Consider the following 20,715-nt stretch of genomic DNA (forward strand, 5'->3'; position numbering starts at 1 on the left):
AAGTCCTTAAGGCTTGTGGACTTTTTTCTTCAGAACCTTGAAAATAAAGTTATGGAGCTTGAGGAAAAAGAGTTCTCTAAAAATATGACTCATGTGTAGAGTTGTTTTACTTGTTTGGCCAATTAATTTTTTTTCATTTGGCAATTAATATTTTCACTTGCATATAATTCTTCACCCTAAAGTTGCTTGTTTAGTACCCTAAACATCTCTGCAAAACATTAAATGTGGAACAGTAGTAACAAGCCTTATATAGGTCTTATGTAGGCCTCTGTTGAAAACTTAATTCTGGATTTGTTCTTGATTCCTTCAAAGTCAACTCTTTCTATTACTACCACAAAAATAATAAAGAGAAAGATAAAACAGAATTTAAAAACCCAATGTAGCTTGTTGCCAGAAGCAATGCTAGCATTTCTGATTATCTCTTGTTAAATTGTGTCTTGTCAACAATTTTGGATATGGCCCTTAGTTCAAAGTTATCTTTGATATATTGGTGACATATGGCCATTTTGAAAAAGGACATGACTTGAAACTGACTCAGAAAAATTCAGATGAGAAATGGGTTGGGGTTTTTTACCAATGAAAGCAGTAGACATTACGGCAGTTTTTTTAGAGACAAGATGAATTTTATCATTGCAACACTTGTGCCAAGGTGTCATCTCTTTCCAAAAAGCAATGTTGTAAGTTGAAATCTTTATGCCATTGGCAACATGGCCAAAATGGTCCTTTTTGACAGTGAGGTCTTTGAACATAAATGCCCCCAAAACAGCATATGCAAGAGTTAAATATTTATAGGCATGCAGTTCTTCTGTGTTGTTATTGCCAAGTGTACTCAGGAAAGAAAGCAATTTTGTCAGAGAAGGAAAAGGATTTTTCATTGAGGTGCTTCTACAACATGTGGATCAGTCTTTGTAAAATCTTTAAGCTTTACCTAAAAATGTGAATCACAGTCCTTAGGGTTGGATTATTATTCCTGGGACTCAAGATAGAAGTAGTCTGCTTCTTAATAGGCAGACAACAACAGATCTGAATGCAGATTCCTTATTTCTTTATCATCTTATTTTCTCCTCTGTTTGTTGGGCAAGGGGAATTGTTTCAACTTTTGATGATGAGAAGATTCTGGCTCACAGCAAGAAAAAATTCTGTATTGTACAAAATCAATTTTTGTGGTTTTCAGCTGTGGAAATTAAAAGATATTTTCAGTCTAAAGGTTTTTTTTTAAATAAACAGTTAAGGATTTCCTCCTGTTTAAATGGATGAAGAATGCAGCAAGAGGTTTTCATAGCAGGTACTCCCTTTGAATTTTCCATTGCATCATATATGGCTTTATGACTTTGTATCTTAGCTGTGGGGCAAAATAAAAGTTATTCCCAAAGAAGTAATAAGCTTCCTATTTTAATGTAGCAGCTAAGATTTGTGAAACAATGCTGCATGCCCGCTAATTTTAGGCATCTCTATTTACATGGCCTAACAGGAAGATGGAGATGTAAAAATAGCAACAAAGAGCCAGTGACATTATTAATAAAGCAGCTGTATACAGCATTGTTCTCTTGTAGACAGCCTTTAAACAAAGTGAACTACATAAATAATCATTTATAATTCATAAGGTAGTCATTGTTAGGGATTCTCCTTTAAAAATAATTCACCTTATTAATGTAAAAACAATGGCAAAATTACTTTTTTTTTTGTATATGTGTATTTGGTGTATGTATATCACATGCACCAAATGTTAAAATTAACTTACAAAATCATTGCTATTTATTGAGAAGCTGGTATTTTTCTACCCTCAGGAAGTATGTCCCTTCAGGGGAAATGGGAAGAAGGATGATAGAGTGCTGCAAAACTTCTTTCAAAGGAAGAGTTTGTATGTCTGTAAAAGAGGCAATATCAAGGTTAAGGAAGACTTTTCATGTATGTGATTTTATTGGATCAGAAGAACAAATCCTTCTGCCGTCATGCTCCAATAAGAAACAGTAGTAGTTGTAGTAATAAAAAAAATAGTAAATAGCCATATTGGGGAAGACATGTTCAGACAGATACAAATGGCCCTATATCTTTTGATCTCAGAATCTGCTTCTGCAGTTTAAATAATAAAAGAAAAAAGTAAATGAGATTACAGACAGTTACTGCATTTTTTTCCTAGTTTTTCTGTACAAGGACAATCATTTCCTCACAATGCACATCCCAAAAGCAAGAAACAAACATTGTATTCAGTGAGCACAGCAGATCAAGCCTGCACATTTAATTTGTATAAGTGCTTTATAAAGGAGAAATAGTATTCAGAACTCAAGGGCTATACTGTGGTCATCACCTCCATAAATACGCCTCTACTGCTTGGCTTGAAGTAGTCCCTCTTAGGAAGGACTTCTCAGGAAAACTCTCATGTGTTTATGAACCAGGCACTGCATTTGTGTAAAGGAAAAGGAATATATTAAGCTTTTTGTCTGCCCCACCCAAGCTCCTGAGGTGGAAGGGGGCAACCCTATCCCAGAGTTAAACTGCAGCTGCACTCTGAAAGTCCTTTCTGTCTTGAGGAGAGATGTGAAATTCATCATCATCTGACATTCTTGGCGAATGTGAGGAAGCTTCTTTTTTTGTCCACATCTTAGGTTCATGTTTCAAAACAAGAATTCAAAAAGCTTGCCAGTGTGGTTTTCCTTTTTTTTTCTTTTAATTTAAATTGCCTTAAGGAAGCACTGCAAGCTCTTTTAAGTCCTTCCACCAAACAGCTGATGTTCCTGACTAATGTGAGCTCTCAAATCTACACATAATTTTATAGTATGAAGATCTAAAATTTAAATCAATTAAATCATATGGCATTGTATGAGTGCAATGATAGGTCTCCTCACAAATCAACTCAGTAAATTGCAGCAGGATCTCCTGTGAGTCACATAGAATTTATTTTTACTTCTCTACTGCCTGTTTGGGGACTAAACTGTTTAGAGGACTAAACTGAGTGTTAATTCTCAAAGAAATCAGTTACAGGTTCTACTCAGAACTCCAAAATGTAATAATATTTGAACCTTAAATAAAAAAAGTCATTCAGTCTTTTAGTTTCACCAATCTTGATTTATAAGGAGGCTTTTGAAAAGGAAAAATTATTGGAATATGGAATTTTATCACTACTTTTATATCCAAAGGTGTTTGTACTGAATCTTCAAATTTTTCCCAAAAAAGCCATCACCTCTAGAAGCTGTACAAAAGAAGTTACTAGGACACAAAAAAATAGATATCCTGTGCCTTCTGTGTCTCTATGTGACTATTCTGCTTTGTAATTGTCTGCTTTAAAATTCATACTTGAAGGCGTGGTTAAATGAAAATTTGCTCAGAAAGTAACTGGAAAGGCAGATTATTTTTTATTTGATTCTAATGTGCTATTACTTTACATTCTCCTTTCTCTGCTGCTCAAGGGCAAAATGTAGCAGCAATTCCAGTGAGTAATTCCCAGCTCCATGATAGTGCAGCGTTTACTGTAGCAGTACCACTTCACGGTTTCCTGACAGGGCTGGGAGGAGGCAGGGAGTTTGGAATCAACAAGCATTTCTGCACAATATCACAGTGTTTCTCTCTAGGAAATCCTAGGTGGTGAGAGAAACCCCTGCCACGGGCAGGCCTTGCTGAATTTGAAGGAAGAGGGAGTGGCAGCAGCATTCCTTTCAGTAGCATCCCTTGGGACTGTTTGATAAGAGGCCAGGCAGTCTCCTCTCCTTGGTGTTTAGATGCTCTTGTCGACCTTTAGAGATTGAGCACTGTGGAGGTCACTGCCTTGCACTGTCACCCTTCCAGAGAGGTGAGTAAGTGCTGCTAAGGTCAGGCTGCTTGTCTCCAGTAGCATTTGTACCACCCCTCTTTATTTTCACATGACACTGTGGCCCTGATGGAGCCACTGATAGCAGTAGCCAGTGTGGTCCCAGCCAGCTGCAGCAGCTCTGAGCCTGCAGGTCCTTCTCCTGGCTGCCTATCTCACTGTATTCTGCATCAAGACACTTTCAGACTAGAGAACGTGATGGGCACAGACAAGGCTGTCTTCTGCTGCCTCTTTGTAGATGGTGGCACTGTGATACCAAGTTAATGTATGCACAGTGTACAGTAACCTATATAAATTACTCCATTTTTGCAGATCCCCAGGCAAAACACAAGGTTGAGTTAGAATTTACAGGCATGGATAAGCAGTACTGTGCTCCTGAATGCAGCCCTCAAACTCCAGAGCATTTAATGTGGAAAGTGCCCTGGGACAAGGACCAATCTTTATGCTTTGTACACATTTTAATGGTCTGTTAATGATCAACCTCCACTCTGAGAAGATAAATTTCATGATGATATAATTCAAGCCAGATTCTTCACAGTTGTTTGAGATTATTGTAATTCTACTTTAGAAACAAATGATATATTGATGTGACATGTAATCATCTCATCATATTCTATTCACACTTCTACATCTTCCAGTCCTTGGTTGTCAGGGTTGCAGGAAAGGAAGGCAAGTTAAAACCAGAATTAATGGATCTGGTCAGTGGTTTGTTTAGCTCAGTCTCTGATGTTTACTGATACTGAAAACTTAAGGAGGAATGTAAGAAGGAGCATGTGCTGCAAGCTTTTCTTCTCTGTTCTGGTTTTCTAACTTCTAGCAAACTGCACATTTAGGAATTTCCAGTGCTGAAGATTGCTGACTATCCTTACTGTCATGTATGTCCATAATATATACAGACAGGACTGACCCAGAGTGTGTATGATGTTTCCTATGGCATTCTGTGATTTGGTTATGTACTGTGGGGTTTTTTCCTTCTTTTTGATTTTGTTTTTAAAGACCATTTCATTCTGTTTGCTTTTCATCTTTTTGTGTGATAATCTTAGCAGGATGCTTCTTGTGTTGCAAGTCCTAATCTACTCCTCGCTCCCCTCTTTGTGCCACCTGACATTGTGCAGATTTCTGTCATATCCTCCTTCAGTCTTCAACAGAAAATTGGATCTGTCTTTTTTCCAGCTTTAACTTTCTTTTCTTGTAGGAGCTGTTCTCTGTGCCTTGAATAATCCAACTGAATCATTTTGTAAGTGGAAGGGAGGAATGAGCAGAACATACTCCGTGTGTGGGTATATCATTGATTTATAAAGCACTCTGGAATTTTCTCTTTGGTAGAGGTTTTTATTACTTTTATTTTTTTTCCTAAGAGTTTCTAATCTTCCATTGTAACATTTTGATGACACAAACAGAATTTACGACCTGAACAAACTCTTGTTTCTTATTTACCTTCTGAATATCCACTACTCTGCCTCTAGTTATTAATAGAGCTTCCTGAGAAACTGTAAGAAATCTGTTGTAGTGATTTCATAATTTTGATGTGGTATGTCTGTGTTTTCCAGAAAACATATTTTGCTTTTATAATATAGCCTACCTCCTTAAATTTACTGTGTTACTGGTGTTAGCTCTGGTCTTCTGGTCTCACACATTCCATGCATATTTCTCAGGTGAAGCAACCTGTAATGTGCTGCTGGCATGGACAGCACGATTTCCTTACTGACCCCCACCCCTGGGTGATTTTTCTGGGATGCCAGATGCAGTGAGCCGGAGCACCGTATCACAAAAGATTCCTCATGCATGGACTGCAGTGGAGAAGGAGTACCTTTGTGATTTACACCTTTTTAGTAGGTGGTAGATTACTAAGGTGACATGAAATTGGGCGTGCTGCTGCATTTTGCCTGGGTGGTGCTGTCTTTATGCCTGGGTAGTGCCCATTCTGATCAGACAAAAAGGTTTCTCACTTGCATGCCTCCCTCTCTCCACTCTTCCCAATGAGACTTCATAGTTCCTTGGGCACTCCTGAGTGCTGGCTGAACACCAGGACTGGGCTTTATTTACTGGCTCACACATGAGGAGGTCTGGTTCCCGGTTTTTTAGGCAGAGGTGCTCCTGGACTCTTTCTGGGGGGTTTGGGGTGGATGTGGGAGGACTTCCCTGCTTTGTGGAGCTGTGGGAAAGGCAGGGGAGGTCTGTCAGCCCTCGAAGGGCTTTGTCTGAAGTCTCATTCCGGAATAGGTGTGTTCCCTATTGAATGAAGTGTCTGCCAGAAGGCTTTGACCCATTTCAATCTTGGGTCAGGAGGTTTTCTGACAAGTCACAGGATTTGGACTAAACTCTGGGGTAAGAGAGTTCAGTCTTTGATGAAGATATACATCCGGAACATATTTTGGCACATGCTGCTTCCAGCAGTTTTCTTTCTTAGGAAATCTGTCCTAAACAACAACTCTGGGGAGGTGATTCTCTGAAGCAATGGTCAGTATTGCCACCGTTTCAAGCCCATTTAGCCTGTAGTGAGAGGTGTGTGCTGGTGCTGCCACAGAGCCAAGAGCATGACAGAAATCTTCAAGATTAGTGGGAAGATTCAACACTGAAAACTGGTCACTTGAGAATAATTAAACAGGTATTCAGAAAATTTTTAGAAATTCTGGGTAAGTAGAAGAGACTGAATTTTGGGCTTTGATTAGGCAGAAGTGTTTTCAAAGCTAGGAGAGGCTTGAGACCCATAGCTGCTGCTTAAGTTTGATGCTAAGAGTTGTACTGTGCAAATTATAAAATTGGTATGTCCACTATGACCACTGCATGCTTCTGTGAGCACTGCGGATTTTAGAATTTTTTTCTAGCAAGGCAAAGCCATGAAAAATCTAATGAGAGGGGGACACTAGAGAGTGGCTGATGTCAGCTCGCTGTAATGTTTGGTGCTTGAAAAAAAATGTTTGAGACTAGGAAAGAGAAGCAGTAGGGTAAGGCAATGTATTGATTAGATTGTTCCAGAGTACATTTACATGGCTCTTGAACTGTCAAAGACACTTCAGCAAGGTTCTTATATCTCTAGAAACTGTAGCTGAAAAACATTTTTTAATTTCTTCATCTTTGCACCTTTACTCAGTGTTAATGGAAATAGTTGAAGTTTGAATCTTTCCATTTAAAAACATGCTTTTCTCTTTTTCACCTTTTCTCTGACTGCAGCAAGATTTTTATATTTTGTATTTTAGTCTGGATTGATGTTTGATTTATCCAGCAATTACAGGCTTTCACCTTATTTTTTCTTACACTTCTTTTTTTTTTTAAGTTGAACACATCAAGTATTCTTATTTTGACTAGTTCGTGAATAAACTTGCAGTTGATGTTGCTCTTGTTGTACCTGGTAATGAAATGAACCTGTTAAATTTGCTTGGGGAAGACACTCAAATTTGGAATTACCCTAGTGATATATATCTATATATATATATATAGATATAGATAGATATAGATATAGATATATAGATATAGATAGATATAGATATAGATATAGATATTGCTTATTTTGAGTGGTCCTTCCCGATTTGCAGGGGTTGCATTGAATGGCAATTGCCCTGATGCTACTGCTGGGCAAACTGCCCCTTTCCCTGAAGAAAAAAGCAATGATTGTGCTCGCTCTAGTGGCAGAAGGCAGAATTGTTGTGTCACTTCATGGATGATGTGTGAGAGCACAAAAATTCTGATTTAAAGACACTTTTAAAGTGCAGTGCAAACACTTACTCCATTTAGCCTGAGCTGGAAAAAACATTAAAAAAAAGTAATTCTGTATCTGTAAATAATCTGCAAATAAATCAATAAATCTGTAAAATAAAACCAGCTGGAAATGCTACCATTAAATCTGCTTGTTCTTATACTGACTGTCCTGGATATGTTTAACAGGAAAGGTAGAGGGAGAATTCTCTTTTTCTCACTCTTTTTTTTTCTCATTAAAATCCACACCAGCACCACCATCTTGGTATGTAGCCAAGGCAGAAAAGGATGGAGGTTGAGACATTGACAGGCTGCTTGTGCTGCTGCTAAGGTAGCTCCTAACTTGTGATTTAGTAATGAAATAATGATGTGCAATAATTTAGAATGGTCTCTCTGTCTTCTAGTCATAAATCTCCTCTGCTAGGAAGAAGAGGCAAGATGTCCTGCTTTCTCCTTGCTGGATGCTGTCCATGTTAAGTGGCTCTGCATACAGCAGGCAATTCGTGCTGCAAATGCACAACTCCTCTAGTATCCATCTGCCATCCTTTTCATCTGCGCCAGCAGCAACTCCATATAAATCCTGCAGTGCTTATGGTCACAGGAAGCATCACCTGGATAAAGAATAGGAAAAGCTTCTGGCAAATGTACCAAATTTTTGTTTTGGTTTGGGGTTTTGTTTGTTTGTTTGTTTGTTTTTAAATAGGTGAGCCGTGGGTTTTTCTTCCTGTCAGTTCTGCTACATTGAGACTTCTTTTATTGTGGAAAGGACGTATACACATTTTTAACTGTGTTGCTGAGTTAACCACTCAGGAGAAATCCTGGAGAATTCCAAACCCTGGTATTACTGGAGAGGAGTTGTTACATCGTAGTCTTTTGAATGCAGGTGGCAAGTACAAATTTTCTTTTGCAGTTTTTAAGCTGCTTTGAAAAGCAAAACTGGAAACACAGATTCAAGCTCACACCTGCTTTTATACCTGCTGAATTGTGACACGAGACAAGTGTCTCATGTACTAACAACAAAGCCCTCTTTTTTTTAAAGTGACTAAATAATCCAATACTTTTGAAGTTCTCAGCACTGCAGAAGAATTATGGCGTTTATTTAAGGGTTTGAATATGTAATTAAGCATCTAATTTTAAACCTGCACACTCAATAATGTTGGATTTTGCTACCAAGTTACTTCCTTTTTACCGTGTCTGCCAACTGCTGAAGTATGCATTAGTGCAGTGACTTATTAATGCATTTTAGTAATGGAGGTACCTGATCAAGCAGCAGCCAAATGACCACAAAATAAATGTCTGAGTTGAAATCAGAACCTGCCATAAACAACAGAAAACTGCTTGACTTTATCTTGCACTGACATCCCTATTCCCATCTGACTGGAAAAACTGGACCCATTGGTGGAGCCCTTATAGTCTTAGGACCCAGCATCCCCTCTCATCCATTTCCACATGAATGCATTATTTTCTTGGGCTTTCTTCATGCCTTTCCCTCCCCCTTTCTTGGGCTCATTTTTTCCAGAGTAGTAGTATGTTTCTGTAATTCTAATTAAGCATATCCTGACTTGCTCATAAATTAAAACCAAATACTTAGCTATTACTAATACACTCTAGCCTACCTGGTCATAGTGAGAAAGAGACCTTCCCAGTTCCTGGGTGGAGCCTTCTGCCTTGTCTTAGAGCTGATCTGGAGCAGTGAAGGTGTCTGTGCACCATCTGTGCTCACTCCCCAGCTGTTGCTGATGTTGGCTTTCCAGTATTGCTTGCCTGTCACTCACTTGCCAGATTCTCTATGCTGGATGCTCATTGAGGTGACATGTGAATACAGTCCACTTTTTCCCAGTGGGGAGGTGTGATACCAAACCAGTAGGAGAAGTGGCATTCTCAGCTCCAGCAGATACAGCAGTGTCACCCAGTTTGTACTGATCTGTTGAACAGCAAAGCTGTCATGTAAGGGGCAGTCAGAAAATTACAAGGCAGGCATTTAACACCAGAGAAACAATCTCGGTATTTAGCATGCTGAGAATACCAGCTAATCACGGAAGGCTTGTCTAGATGTCTGGATTCCTTTGGCTCCTGAGGTATTTTGTAGATGCTGACGGCCAGTGTGAACTTTATATCAATTTATTGCATATGTTTACATATGCTGTGAAACCATTTGCCATACCATTTAACTGCACGGAGTGAATTGTTGACCATGAGCTGATCTGACCTTTTCAGATCTAATCAAGAAGTCTGAAATATTATTTTAGCCTGTCAGCTCCAGTAATATGCTGTAAGAGTATCTGGATCTAACTGAAAATGTCAAATGTGCTCTAATATGCAACCCATCAAAGTTACGATGCAGGAACCAGTTGAGAATATAAATCTGTAACATCTGTGGTGCATCTCAATTGCCTGGGTGAGTTGTTCTGCCATTGATACAAGCCAGCTAAAAACATAGGCTAAAAGCAATTCTTCAGAATACACATGAGGTGTATAGCCACCTAAATATTAAAATGATCTTGGAAGAGGGGTTAGAATACTACTGGAAAAAACAGGGCCCAGCATGAATACTTGTGTTCTAGGGAATGTCTTGCTAGCTCTAGTGTGTGGTTACATAAGATTAGTGGTCTTGTGCAACCTCAGAATTTTCCTTTTTAATTTTAATAATTTGCCACTTGTGAAGATTTTGCTCTTTCAAATAATAATCCATTATATAAACTGAGGTATCCTTATCAATCTTACTGCATTTAGTACAAATTTTTCATAGTCCTGTGCATTTCATGAGAAATCTACTTCTATATTTAAAAGTGTTCTAAAAACCAACACTTATAAGAGTATTTAATGATTAAATTTTATTTTTTTTTCCTCACATTCAAAATAGGTTCTGTTCTTGGTATTTTATAAGATACTCAGACCTAGGATAAATCTGCCTTCAATAATTATTTATCAAGCATGAGATCAATTGTTTATCTGTATAATTTCTGGATGATGAATTTAAATTTGGATTCAAGTGTATGGGTGTAATGAAAAACAACTTTGTATCCTATGAAAATGGTAATTTTTTTTAGCTAAACAGTCTATCAAAATTGTTTAGCCTTAAAACACTTGTTACACTAAAATTGAGTTGCTTTTTATCTGATTGTGGGTAGTTCTTGCAATTTGAGGTGCTATTAACTGAATTGCTACTATTAGTAAAACGTTGTTGGAAGTAGAATTAAAATGAACTATGGGAAACATTGCTGAACCGGTAACTTTGCATTGTAAATAATGTGTTTTAAAGGCTCCATTTAACCCTGTTTGAGCTGTTCTTGCTTGGCAATGCTGCCCTCCCCTGGAATGCTGCGAAAAGCAGGATTTTTTTATTCCAGTTCTAGAGCTTCCTGTTGGAGAGAAATCGGTGTATTGGTAAAAACGTTGGGGGGAAAATGCTCTTAAACAGACCGTTGTATGCCTTCTCTCTTAAGAGAGAAAAGCAAACTCCAAACAAACCATAAAACAGACATTAGTACAGTGCTTTTATGTATGCATGATGTACATGTAGATGAATGTACAAATAACATACATCTAATCTACTGTCAATACATGGTAGAGGGCTGAATTAAGTTTGTGTGGCAGTTTGGAGGATGAATTGAAGACAAACAGATACAAGGTGGTAGGAGGACCAATGACAAGAAGCTTTTCTATAACAGTATAGTTTTGCATTGTAAACATGAATGATAAATCTCAAAACATTGTATGTATGTTCAGTTCTGCAAATGTAAATGTAAATGTGACCATGGCCAGCAGCTTGCATGGGAATAGGATTGGCTCTTGTGCAAATGAAGCTGTAGCAAAACCATCATCTGCTGTCAGGGTGTGTTGATGACAAAGATGTTACCACCAGCTCAGGAAGTCCCTTTACTGCACAGTCCTGAGGGCTGAGGAAGGTAGTCCAAGGAAATATTGCTGTTGATGGTCTGTTCTTTAATGTATTTCCTCAGGTGTCTGGTACTAACTGCTGCTGGAGATAGAATATTGGGGTAGAAGGTACTTTAGGCTGTCCAGCTGTGGCTCTTGTGTGTTAAATGCGCTGCTATTTGCTTTAATTTTGTAATCCTTCCATTTCTCACTGCTAGATAATTTCACCATAGTCCAGATAGAGCAGAAAGAGTTAAACCTTGTTGCAAATACAGGAATTTTAGTTCCCACATTTGAGTCTAATAAAGTGTGTGGAATGAGCTTTGCTTGTTTGTTTGTTTGTTTGTTTGTTTGTTTGTTTGTTTGTTTTAAGGTATAAAATGCCACTTTCATTTTATGGTAAAGATTTTTCTTGTTGCTGGGCAACTTGAAAAACACACTTTTTTTTCCCTATGTCATATGACTTACATTTTGCTTGCTCCTCATTCCTTTTAATGCATTGGAGATCACCTAGCATTGGAGAAAACTGGAGAGAGTATGTTAAAACCTCTGGTTTGTGTATTTCTTTGTGTCTTAGATCTGAACAGACTGCCACATCAGGAGGGAGGTTTTTCTCCCACTGGTTTGCTTGAGAACTTTGCTTGAGTGTGAGTCCTTGTCTACTACTTAGGGTCAAGTCACCTGGGAGATGTTTTAAGAGCTGTGGAATATAATGACATTCCCAATCTGACTTGCTCTTCTCCAGTTACAGTTAAATGTTGTAGTGGTGTTGATACTTTACTACAGCCTTTTACAGCAGGGTCTGCGAATTGTTCTGTGTCTGTGGTGCCTGCCAATCCACAGAGCAGCTGTGGGCCATTCTGAGCTCCACTCCAACTAGTAAGTGACCTGTGACTGTGGCAGGTAGAACCTGAAGATCCCAGTGGTCTTTCACAGGCTGTTGTTTCTAAAGTGACATTGCTGGCAGGAAAACAGCAGCATTTGCCTTCATGCATCAGCAAGAAAGTTACAATAATCAATCCTTTTGGGAGCTAGCTGTAAAACCACTGCAAGTATGGCTCCAAAGTAGTTAAAGGTTGGGCTAAATCAACAGATAAGATGCCTTTCCCTTTGTGAAACCCTGCTACAGCAATACCAGTTTTATATGTTCTTTTTTGTTAGATCAGTATTTTGCCAGTGCAGCATCCCCATTCAGCTCATCAAATGGTTCATGTGAACAGCAGTCTGAGGTCTAGAATTGTGTGACAGTTTTCTTTCTTCCCCATAACTTTTGCAGGTGCTGGGGCTGCTGGTGTGGACCCTGATTGCTGGAACAGAATACTTTCTCTATCCAGCCTTTGGCTGGGTGATGTTTGTAGCTGTGTTTTACTGGGTTCTCACCGTCTTCTTTCTGATCATCTACATGACAATGACCTACACCAGGATCCCCCAGGTGCCATGGACCATGGTGGTAAATATACCCACTCTTTGTTGTTCCAGCTTTGCTGGGTTTTGAAGAGAATAAAATATTGGTGCATTCTACATGTATATTTTACCAACTCTACTTGTACTCTTTGCAGATTTTTCCCTGATTACTGTGTGGCTGCAGTGTTTAACTTTCAAACTACCCAGACACATTCAAAGCACTTTTTCTGTGATGTTTCACCATTTTGTTCAGCCATTGATGTAGTGACTTGATTTTTAATGTGTGTGTGACTGATACTTATGCACAGTGACCTCTTTTTTCTCTCTGTAGTGGTTATGTCCCATGAAGAATGAGTCTGTTGCTGCCTCTGAGGTAACAGACTTGGCCATATGGCTTAAACAGCAGAAATCCCTACTGGAATCAACACCATGCATTAGAAGCAGAACTTGGGCTCTTAAAACATGAGTCTTCCTCTGCTGAAGTTAAAGCAAGGATAGTTCAGAGGGAGCAACACTCTGACAATCCATATGTAGTCTACTGTGAAAATGGTGCTGAAAATTATTTATATGTAAAATATGTACCATGTAAAGGATGTACCATGTAATCCTTTGCTTTGAGCTCAAGAGTTAAAGCAAATCAGATAAACAGCTACTGTAATTACAGAAAAAATTCACAGGCACTTAAAATGCAGATCCAGTTTTTATGGTTTGAGCAAACCTGGCCAGCTCTAACTCTCAACAGTATATTTTTACCTCATTTGCATAACATCCTGGTCTTCGGGATAGTAGATCCTAAAAGTCATTGTCATTTCAGCCAACTGGCTATTTGTGACCCATCTAAGAATCACTATAAATTTCATCTTTACATTTGTTGGATACAGTGAGATACTGTTATTTTTTTTTTTAACAGCTAAATATTATTGACTAGGATTCTGTTATTTCTATGATGAAATGTATTTGACTTCTGTGTTGCTAACAGCCTGTTATCAGCTATATTGTGCATGTGACTAAAATTGAATACTAGAATACTCTCCTCTTTTAGTGTTCCCATTTGCTGCAGCAATAAATAGCCAGCTATAGCAATTACTAATAAGAACAACCAGGATTATGTTCAGATAGCTTCTCTATTTTCGAGTTTCATAACCAGCAATTACCATTAAGGCTGTAACACTGCTATAGAAATGTTGGATTATTTCAATTACAGCAGTAATGTATCTGGGTATATTTAAAGGTGTGTTTTTTTTTTTTCCCATTGCATTACATGTAAGTAAAGTACATTCAAAGGGAAAGCATCTTTATATCCATTTGAATAAAGCTTTGGTCATTACCCTTCTTTCATCTGTTGAATGCTATTATGAGGCAACTGCACATAAATGAGTTGCCACTGATCTATGTGGCAGACAAACTGGAATATTTGATTTGTTTCTATTTCATATTGAGTATATTTCTTGCTCTGAGTTCCAAATAAATGTAAGTCCAAAATGTAGTCTCCTTTTATATAAAAGGGTAATTTAAAGAGAAAATAAATACAAAACAAATAAAAGATGCTTGTGTTCCAGCTTGTTTTGCCCTAAGGTATTAAAAGAGCTTTCGGTAACAGAGCTTTTGGAAACAGCCCTTGAACTGGTCCTTTGCTGCTCCTGTATGGCCAAGAGGAACGTTGAGTCTCTTTTCAGAGAGGTGCTTTTAAAGTCTTTGTTAGAAAGAGCATGACACACACCTTTTTGAGGGAGTTCACACCCACCTTTACCCTATTCTATGAAGAATCCTGAATTTCAGTATCTGCCAGTTATTGCTGTGCTTCCTTAGGTGACAGTTAGCTCAAACTGCTCCTATTGTACGCAGTATCCAAAATTACATCTGGACATCTCTGTCATAAATTCACTTTTTGCAGGTTAAGCACATTACCAAATTGCTTCAGATGCAGTTACTTTTACTGCAAATTAACCCAAAAGATGTGCTTCAAAACTGACTCTCCTTCATAGTGCAAGTTTTTTGCTAAAACAATCAATGGAAGCTTTTAAAATCTGGTGAATTTGAATTTAAGAAGCAGATGGTAATTTAGCATGAACCATTTGGTTTGAGTAATATATTGGCAGCAAAGGCCCAATCAGCTTGCACTACATTCCATCTTCCCCAACAGTGTTATTTCCCAGAGCAGCACTTTGCAGAAATTATGTGCTTTTCTCTTTTTTCTACATGACAAGATATTGCAGGGATTTGTAGCTTTCCAGGGTAATTGAGTCTTTTTGGAATGGGAAATCTGAAAATAACAACAAATACTCTAGGTAATCAAGTTTGGGGTTTCTAAATCAGTGCTTTACAGAAGTTCACCAGAACCTGCCAATTGTTGGCATCTCATCCTAAAATTGACAATTTGATATTTTATTGCTGTACTGCCCAGATAAAACAAGGGGAGAGATCTGTGGATAGATATAGTACCTTTTATTAGACAAGCTGATATAGGTGAGATGAACCCCCACTCATTTGTAAGTGTGTGAATCAAATCTCAAGTGCCAGTCCTTGGACTCCATCTGAGTGCTGAGGCACTGCCCAGCCCAGTTCCCTGGGAAGGGATGGATGGAAGGATAGAAGGATGGTGGATATTTTCCACTGTTCCTTCTTAACTTCTCTTCTTGAGCTGCAGCTTTTTTTATATTTTGCCAAAGCTGGTTAAAAGTGAATTAAATTGTGGGTAATTGGCATAAATTCCTAGCATCCACTGGGTCACACAGTGGGGATTAGTAAGTTGGAGTTGCACCAGCTTGGCAATATTTAGGCAACTAGAGCAACAGAGTTAGGGGTTATATTTGTGTGACAGTCTGGAGTGACAAACTGGGGTCAGAAGCTGAAAGGAGCTGATTATGTACATGAGGAAACCAGGTCTATATTGAGTTACCCATTCCTGCAATTATAACTAGATGCAAAGCATATCAGAGGCATTCCACTTAAACATGGCACCAAATTTGTATGCCTTAGACAAGTAGCAGAGTAGAGTTTAAAAGGATTTAACTTTTCTTTTTTCAAGAAGAAACTTCCATGACCAAGTAGTAAAAAAGCAAAGGACAAAGTTTCATACATACATTTTTCATCTTCTTAGACATCTGTTCTCTCTTCCTTTCCTGTTCTCTCTCACATGCAAATACCAAACAAACTTTTTGTTTGCTCTCTGTAGGGTTATGTGAGGTCATTGTTATCTGCTTTGCTTCTTTCTTAGTAATAAATATAAGTACCCTGAGACATTAACTTTGCCTCTTGAAAGAGAAAATGCATTATCTGCCATGACTACATGAAGACCCATGTAGTCCAGTCAGACTCTTCTCCTACTTGGATTTACCTGCTTCTTTCTCCACTTAAAAACAGGCAGAAGTGAAAGGTACTGAGAGATGGAAGAATACAGCTGAGAAAAAAAGTCACTCTCTTTATGTCCTTCAGTAGTGTAGAAGACAAAGTTTTGGAAGCTTTATAAATACTCTCCATATGCCAGGAGTTGTTGGTTCCTATCTTTGTGTAGGTTAGAAGTGTAATCAAAGTGCAGTTTGATCTTGTTTCTTTGTTTGTTTTTTATCATGTAGAGTCATATTCTTACTGCCTAACTCTTCAATTGTGGTAACCAAACTGAGTCCTTACTTTCACTTCTGGAAAATCACGGCACACCGACTTTAAGACTTTTCTGGATTTAGTGTGATGGACAGAACAGTTTGTCCAAAATATCGTTCAATGTTTATGGATTTTCAAAGCAGTTAAATCTTAATCTTACAGATAGAAACATTGACAAAGACAAAAAGTTAAAAATGTTAGTTAAGAATGACATTTCTGGTGTACACTGCATGTGTTCACTGTATTTCAGAAGAGAGTTTTGTAATGCTGGAAAACGAATGCCTGTTCATATTAATGATGTATGTTTGTCTTTTCAACAGGGTTTGTGTTTTAATGGAAGTGCCTTTGTTTTGTATCTCATTGCTGCCATTGTAGATGCATCTTCAGTTACCAAAGATCTGGACAATCACAATTACAACAGCTGGGCAGCTTCTTCAGTGAGTTCAATTTTTGTTTAAATCAATTCTACATCCAGTAAAGTTATAGCAAATGAAAACTCGTTGGAAGTATGGGTTGAAGTTGCAGGTGTTCTGCATTTTGAAAAGCTGCAGAGTAATAGGGGTCACATGCAAAACCTATAAGTAGCTGCAATTTAGTTCATAGTTTTTAGAGGTGACTAGAAATTTCACCAGGAGATGACAGTCACATCAGAAAAGGCAGTAATGTTTTTAAGATCACACTGATTTCCTCCTCCCTTGCCCCCATTTATAACCAGCTCTCTGGCTGAGGTCAGAGCCTGCACATCAGAACAGACAAAAAAAGATTGTGTGAGCATCGAGTCACCCCAATGCACCTGGACAACTTCAAAAGCAGTTTAAACTAACTCAGCTAACTTTGCATACTTATGCACAAGATGCATTCAGCTTCCTGTGGCCTGAGCTATTGTCCACACTGTCCACACTGTCCACACAGCACCTTGGAGAAAGCCCTGGAATGGTATTGCTGTTTCCACACTGATCTTCCTGTTACAGCTTCAACTTTTGATAATCTTTCCTTTGAGTTGCAAGAGCAACATGTGAAAAATCATGTAACATGATTAAATCACTAATTAGTCTGACATTACTATCTTAGTGCTTAGATTTAGAAATCCAAAACAGTGAAAGTGGACAAAAAATAACTTAAAACAAAAAAGGAATAGAAATCAGCCTAACTTTTTGAGTTAGGTGAACACATTCCCTAGCAAAGTGAAGGGAGTTGTAGAAGAATTTATTTCATGTTGTGGCAACAGGAGTCAAATTCAATTGTATACAGGAATTCCAAATTAGTGAGTGTTCATGCTTCTGCAGTTGTCCTACTGACTATTCACAAATCCTGTCTGAAGCTTTTTTTGTATGGCCATGAACACAGAAACTATGAGCACCTGCTCTGTTTTTGTCCTGGGAATTGGATCATTAAATCCCTGTCATTTCAGTGGTGTTCAGGGTCTTCTCTTGGCAGTTTGTAACTACAGATCTGTTACTCAGCCACTGCAGCTGACAGGAACTTGCTTGCTGCTAGATAAAGCTTCCATGCTGATTCAGGTTTTATGCAAAATGCATGACTGCTCAGTGTCTCATGGGAGGTTTGGATTCTCTTCTAATACTTCCTAATAATGTTTATCTAACACAGTGTCTAAATAAACTATTAAATGTGGATTCTTGCTTTCAAAATCCATTAAGGGTTTCAGGGATAGAGGATTTAGCAAATCATCTATCCCCAGTAGTCATTCTGTTAGAAAGATTTTAGATGGAGCTTTTATTTAATAAGAAACAAAATCATTGGAAAAAGAAGAATGCTCCAGTATTTTATTGTAATAAGATTTTACATCACCATCTACAGTTTTTTGGAGTTAGAGATTAAATTAGCATTAGACAATGCTCACCAAGAGCCCCCTGTTAAAAGGCTTAGATTTCTGCCTGGATGCTCAGCATGTGAGCATCACAGTGCCTACTGTGCTCAGCAGTGCCTACCCATGCCAATGATGGCATATAAGCCAGGAACAACTGTAGAATCATAAAATATTTTTAGGCTGGAAGGGACTTCTTGGAAGCCATCTGGCCCAACTCTCTCCACTCCTACAGCTGGGCTAACTCATATCAGCTTACCAAGGCCTTGTCCACTTGAATTTGAGTATTTCCAAATATGGCCATTCCACAATGCCTGTGTTTGATTACTCACACTGTGTGCTGGGTTTTTTTTTCCCCTAATATCTAATTGAAATTTCCTGCCTATAACTTGTGTTTGGTTCCTTCTTGTCCTATAATTGCTCAGCTCTTAGAAAAGTGGTGTTAATCTTATTTGCAGTGACAGCTTTACTTGATTCAGTTACTAGCACAAAACATTCTGGTATTTTCGTTAAGACCATGTTGAATATTGTCTCTTTTGAACAACATGCAGTGATTAACAGGAACTTAAGCACTAGTGCTGAATTGGACTTTATCAGTACAAGTGAAATAAACCTAGCCTGCTATAGAAGGCTTATAATGGTATCAATTTCTGACAATGTAGTAATATGACAGCGTGGTTGCTGCCACTGAGGAATATCTTTATCCATCAGTAGAGGACCTCTGAAATTGGTAAGCTAATCAGCAGTGCTGTTTGACAACATGTCTGGGCCTGCATTTAAATCCAAGCTTTCTCTGTAAGCAAACAGATGCATTGTGAGCCGTGCTGGGGTACAGGTGGGCTGTGAGCAATATCTGAAACACAGCAGCAGGGTAGGAGTGCTAGCTTGAGCTCACATTGTCCATATAATGAGGAATATATATAAAAAGTTGAAATATGTCATGTTTTGTCTGCTCCAAGCCCATATTTCTAGGCATAGTGTAAGCTTACTTTTACACAGTGCTGGCTGTGATGGCCACACAAGCGCAAGGTGAGAGTGTGCCATTTTTTCTCAGCTTGCTATTTTCCTTTTTCCCAAGTCCCATAACTAATTTTTTTTTTTCCCTTAGAAATTACAATACTTTCAAATATCTTTATTTCCTAATCTGTTTTTTCCTCTCTCTCAACAGTTCTTTGCCTTTGTGGTTACCTCCTGCTATGCTGGAAATACGTATTTCAGCTTTATATCCTGGCGATCACGAACTTTGCAGTAAATACTTTATTAAAGTGAATCCTGTTGTGTAAAGTACCTTGAGGATTATTCAATTTTGATAAAAGCTTGGAAGAGGGGTGAGGTATTTTTGAACATTTCTCCTAGAAATGACACGATATAAACTGAGATCAATGGATTATTTATAATAATGCCATCTTTAGAGACATTTTTAACCTGACTTTGTACTATATAATAAAATTTCATACTGCTTCTTTTAAAATCAACATAGTATTTTTCTAGACATTGTATAGTTATTACTACTAGACCTTTAAAAAATCTTACTCAATGTGCCAGTTATGTAAATGCAACTTTTAAAATGTTACAGTTATACTTTTGATACTGAAGGCTACCAAAACTAAGATTGATATTGTATCATTATTATGTATGAAAAAGTGACATTGTGCAGAAAAAAAAACACCTGAAAGTTTAAAAAAAAAATAAATGATCCAACTGTACATGTTTTGTAAACTGAGAGTAGAAGCTTGCTTTTTTAAATTTCTTTTTCAGAGTACAATAGATACTACCAAGAATTCTGATGATCCTGTCAGTGTGCATAGTGTAACAGCTTCTCAGATCACGAGGTTGCTTTTGGTTACTGTAGGTCTGAAGCTCAGGTCTGAAGCTGAAGAAATGCTGTTCCTGGAACACATTATCTTAACAGGTTTCTCAGATCCAACAGGCTTCAAAGCAGGAGCCCAGACAACACCCCCTTAGTGCTCAGTGCTCAGCCTGCTGAGGGTATCACAAATCTCTGGCTGAAGGTAACAAACACTTCTTGTTTCTCAGCAGACTCTGGTTGTTTGGGTTTTCTTCTCCTCAGATTAGGCCATTACTCTCTCTTATTAAAATCTGGGCTTCTAAATCCTATTAAATGATACAGAGATTAAATCCACAGCAGAATTGTCAAGACACCAGTTCTACAAGAAAGGAATTTCCTCCCTCCTTTCCTGTCTACTGGCATTATCTGCAACTTGTTAGTTTAACAAATGAAGTTGGTACTTCTATTTAAATAACTTTGAATCAAGCAGAAGTATGACAGAATATGACTTTCAAAACAGATACCTTTGAAAATTACTTTCAAATACAAATTACCTAAGGATTTTTTTCCAGAAATTACATGGTGAGTGAAAGGTTGTGATTATTTTATGATGTTATTTAAAGCTTTCCTCATTTAAAACTACTGGTGAACCTTTTATTCTTGGATTAAGAAGGTTTGGATTCCCTTCTAGTCTTCAAAAGCTTATTTGGTTGATAA

At 38.0% G+C, this 20,715-nt stretch overlaps 1 protein-coding gene across 2 annotated transcripts in view; it reads left to right on the plus strand.

Moving 5' to 3' along the window:
* The window catches only part of CMTM8 (CKLF like MARVEL transmembrane domain containing 8), a 34,976-nt gene extending 15,048 nt beyond the window's left edge, over positions 1-19,928 (plus strand). Inside the window, exons 2-4 of one of the 2 annotated variants that reach the window (XM_059475370.1) lie at positions 12,657-12,812; positions 16,705-16,821; positions 19,378-19,928. In XM_059475370.1, coding sequence (XP_059331353.1) covers positions 12,657-12,812; positions 16,705-16,821; positions 19,378-19,461 — 357 coding nt within the window. In that variant the 3' untranslated portion in view covers positions 19,462-19,928. Of the gene's footprint in view, positions 1-12,656; positions 12,831-16,704; positions 16,822-19,377 lie in introns of both variants that reach the window. The other variant, XM_059475362.1, reaches the window with a different exon arrangement.
* Positions 19,929-20,715: the final 787 nt, after the last annotated feature.

Source organism: Ammospiza nelsoni, chromosome 1 (genome assembly GCF_027579445.1).
Source record: "Ammospiza nelsoni isolate bAmmNel1 chromosome 1, bAmmNel1.pri, whole genome shotgun sequence".
NCBI classification, from domain to species: Eukaryota; Metazoa; Chordata; class Aves; order Passeriformes; family Passerellidae; genus Ammospiza; species Ammospiza nelsoni.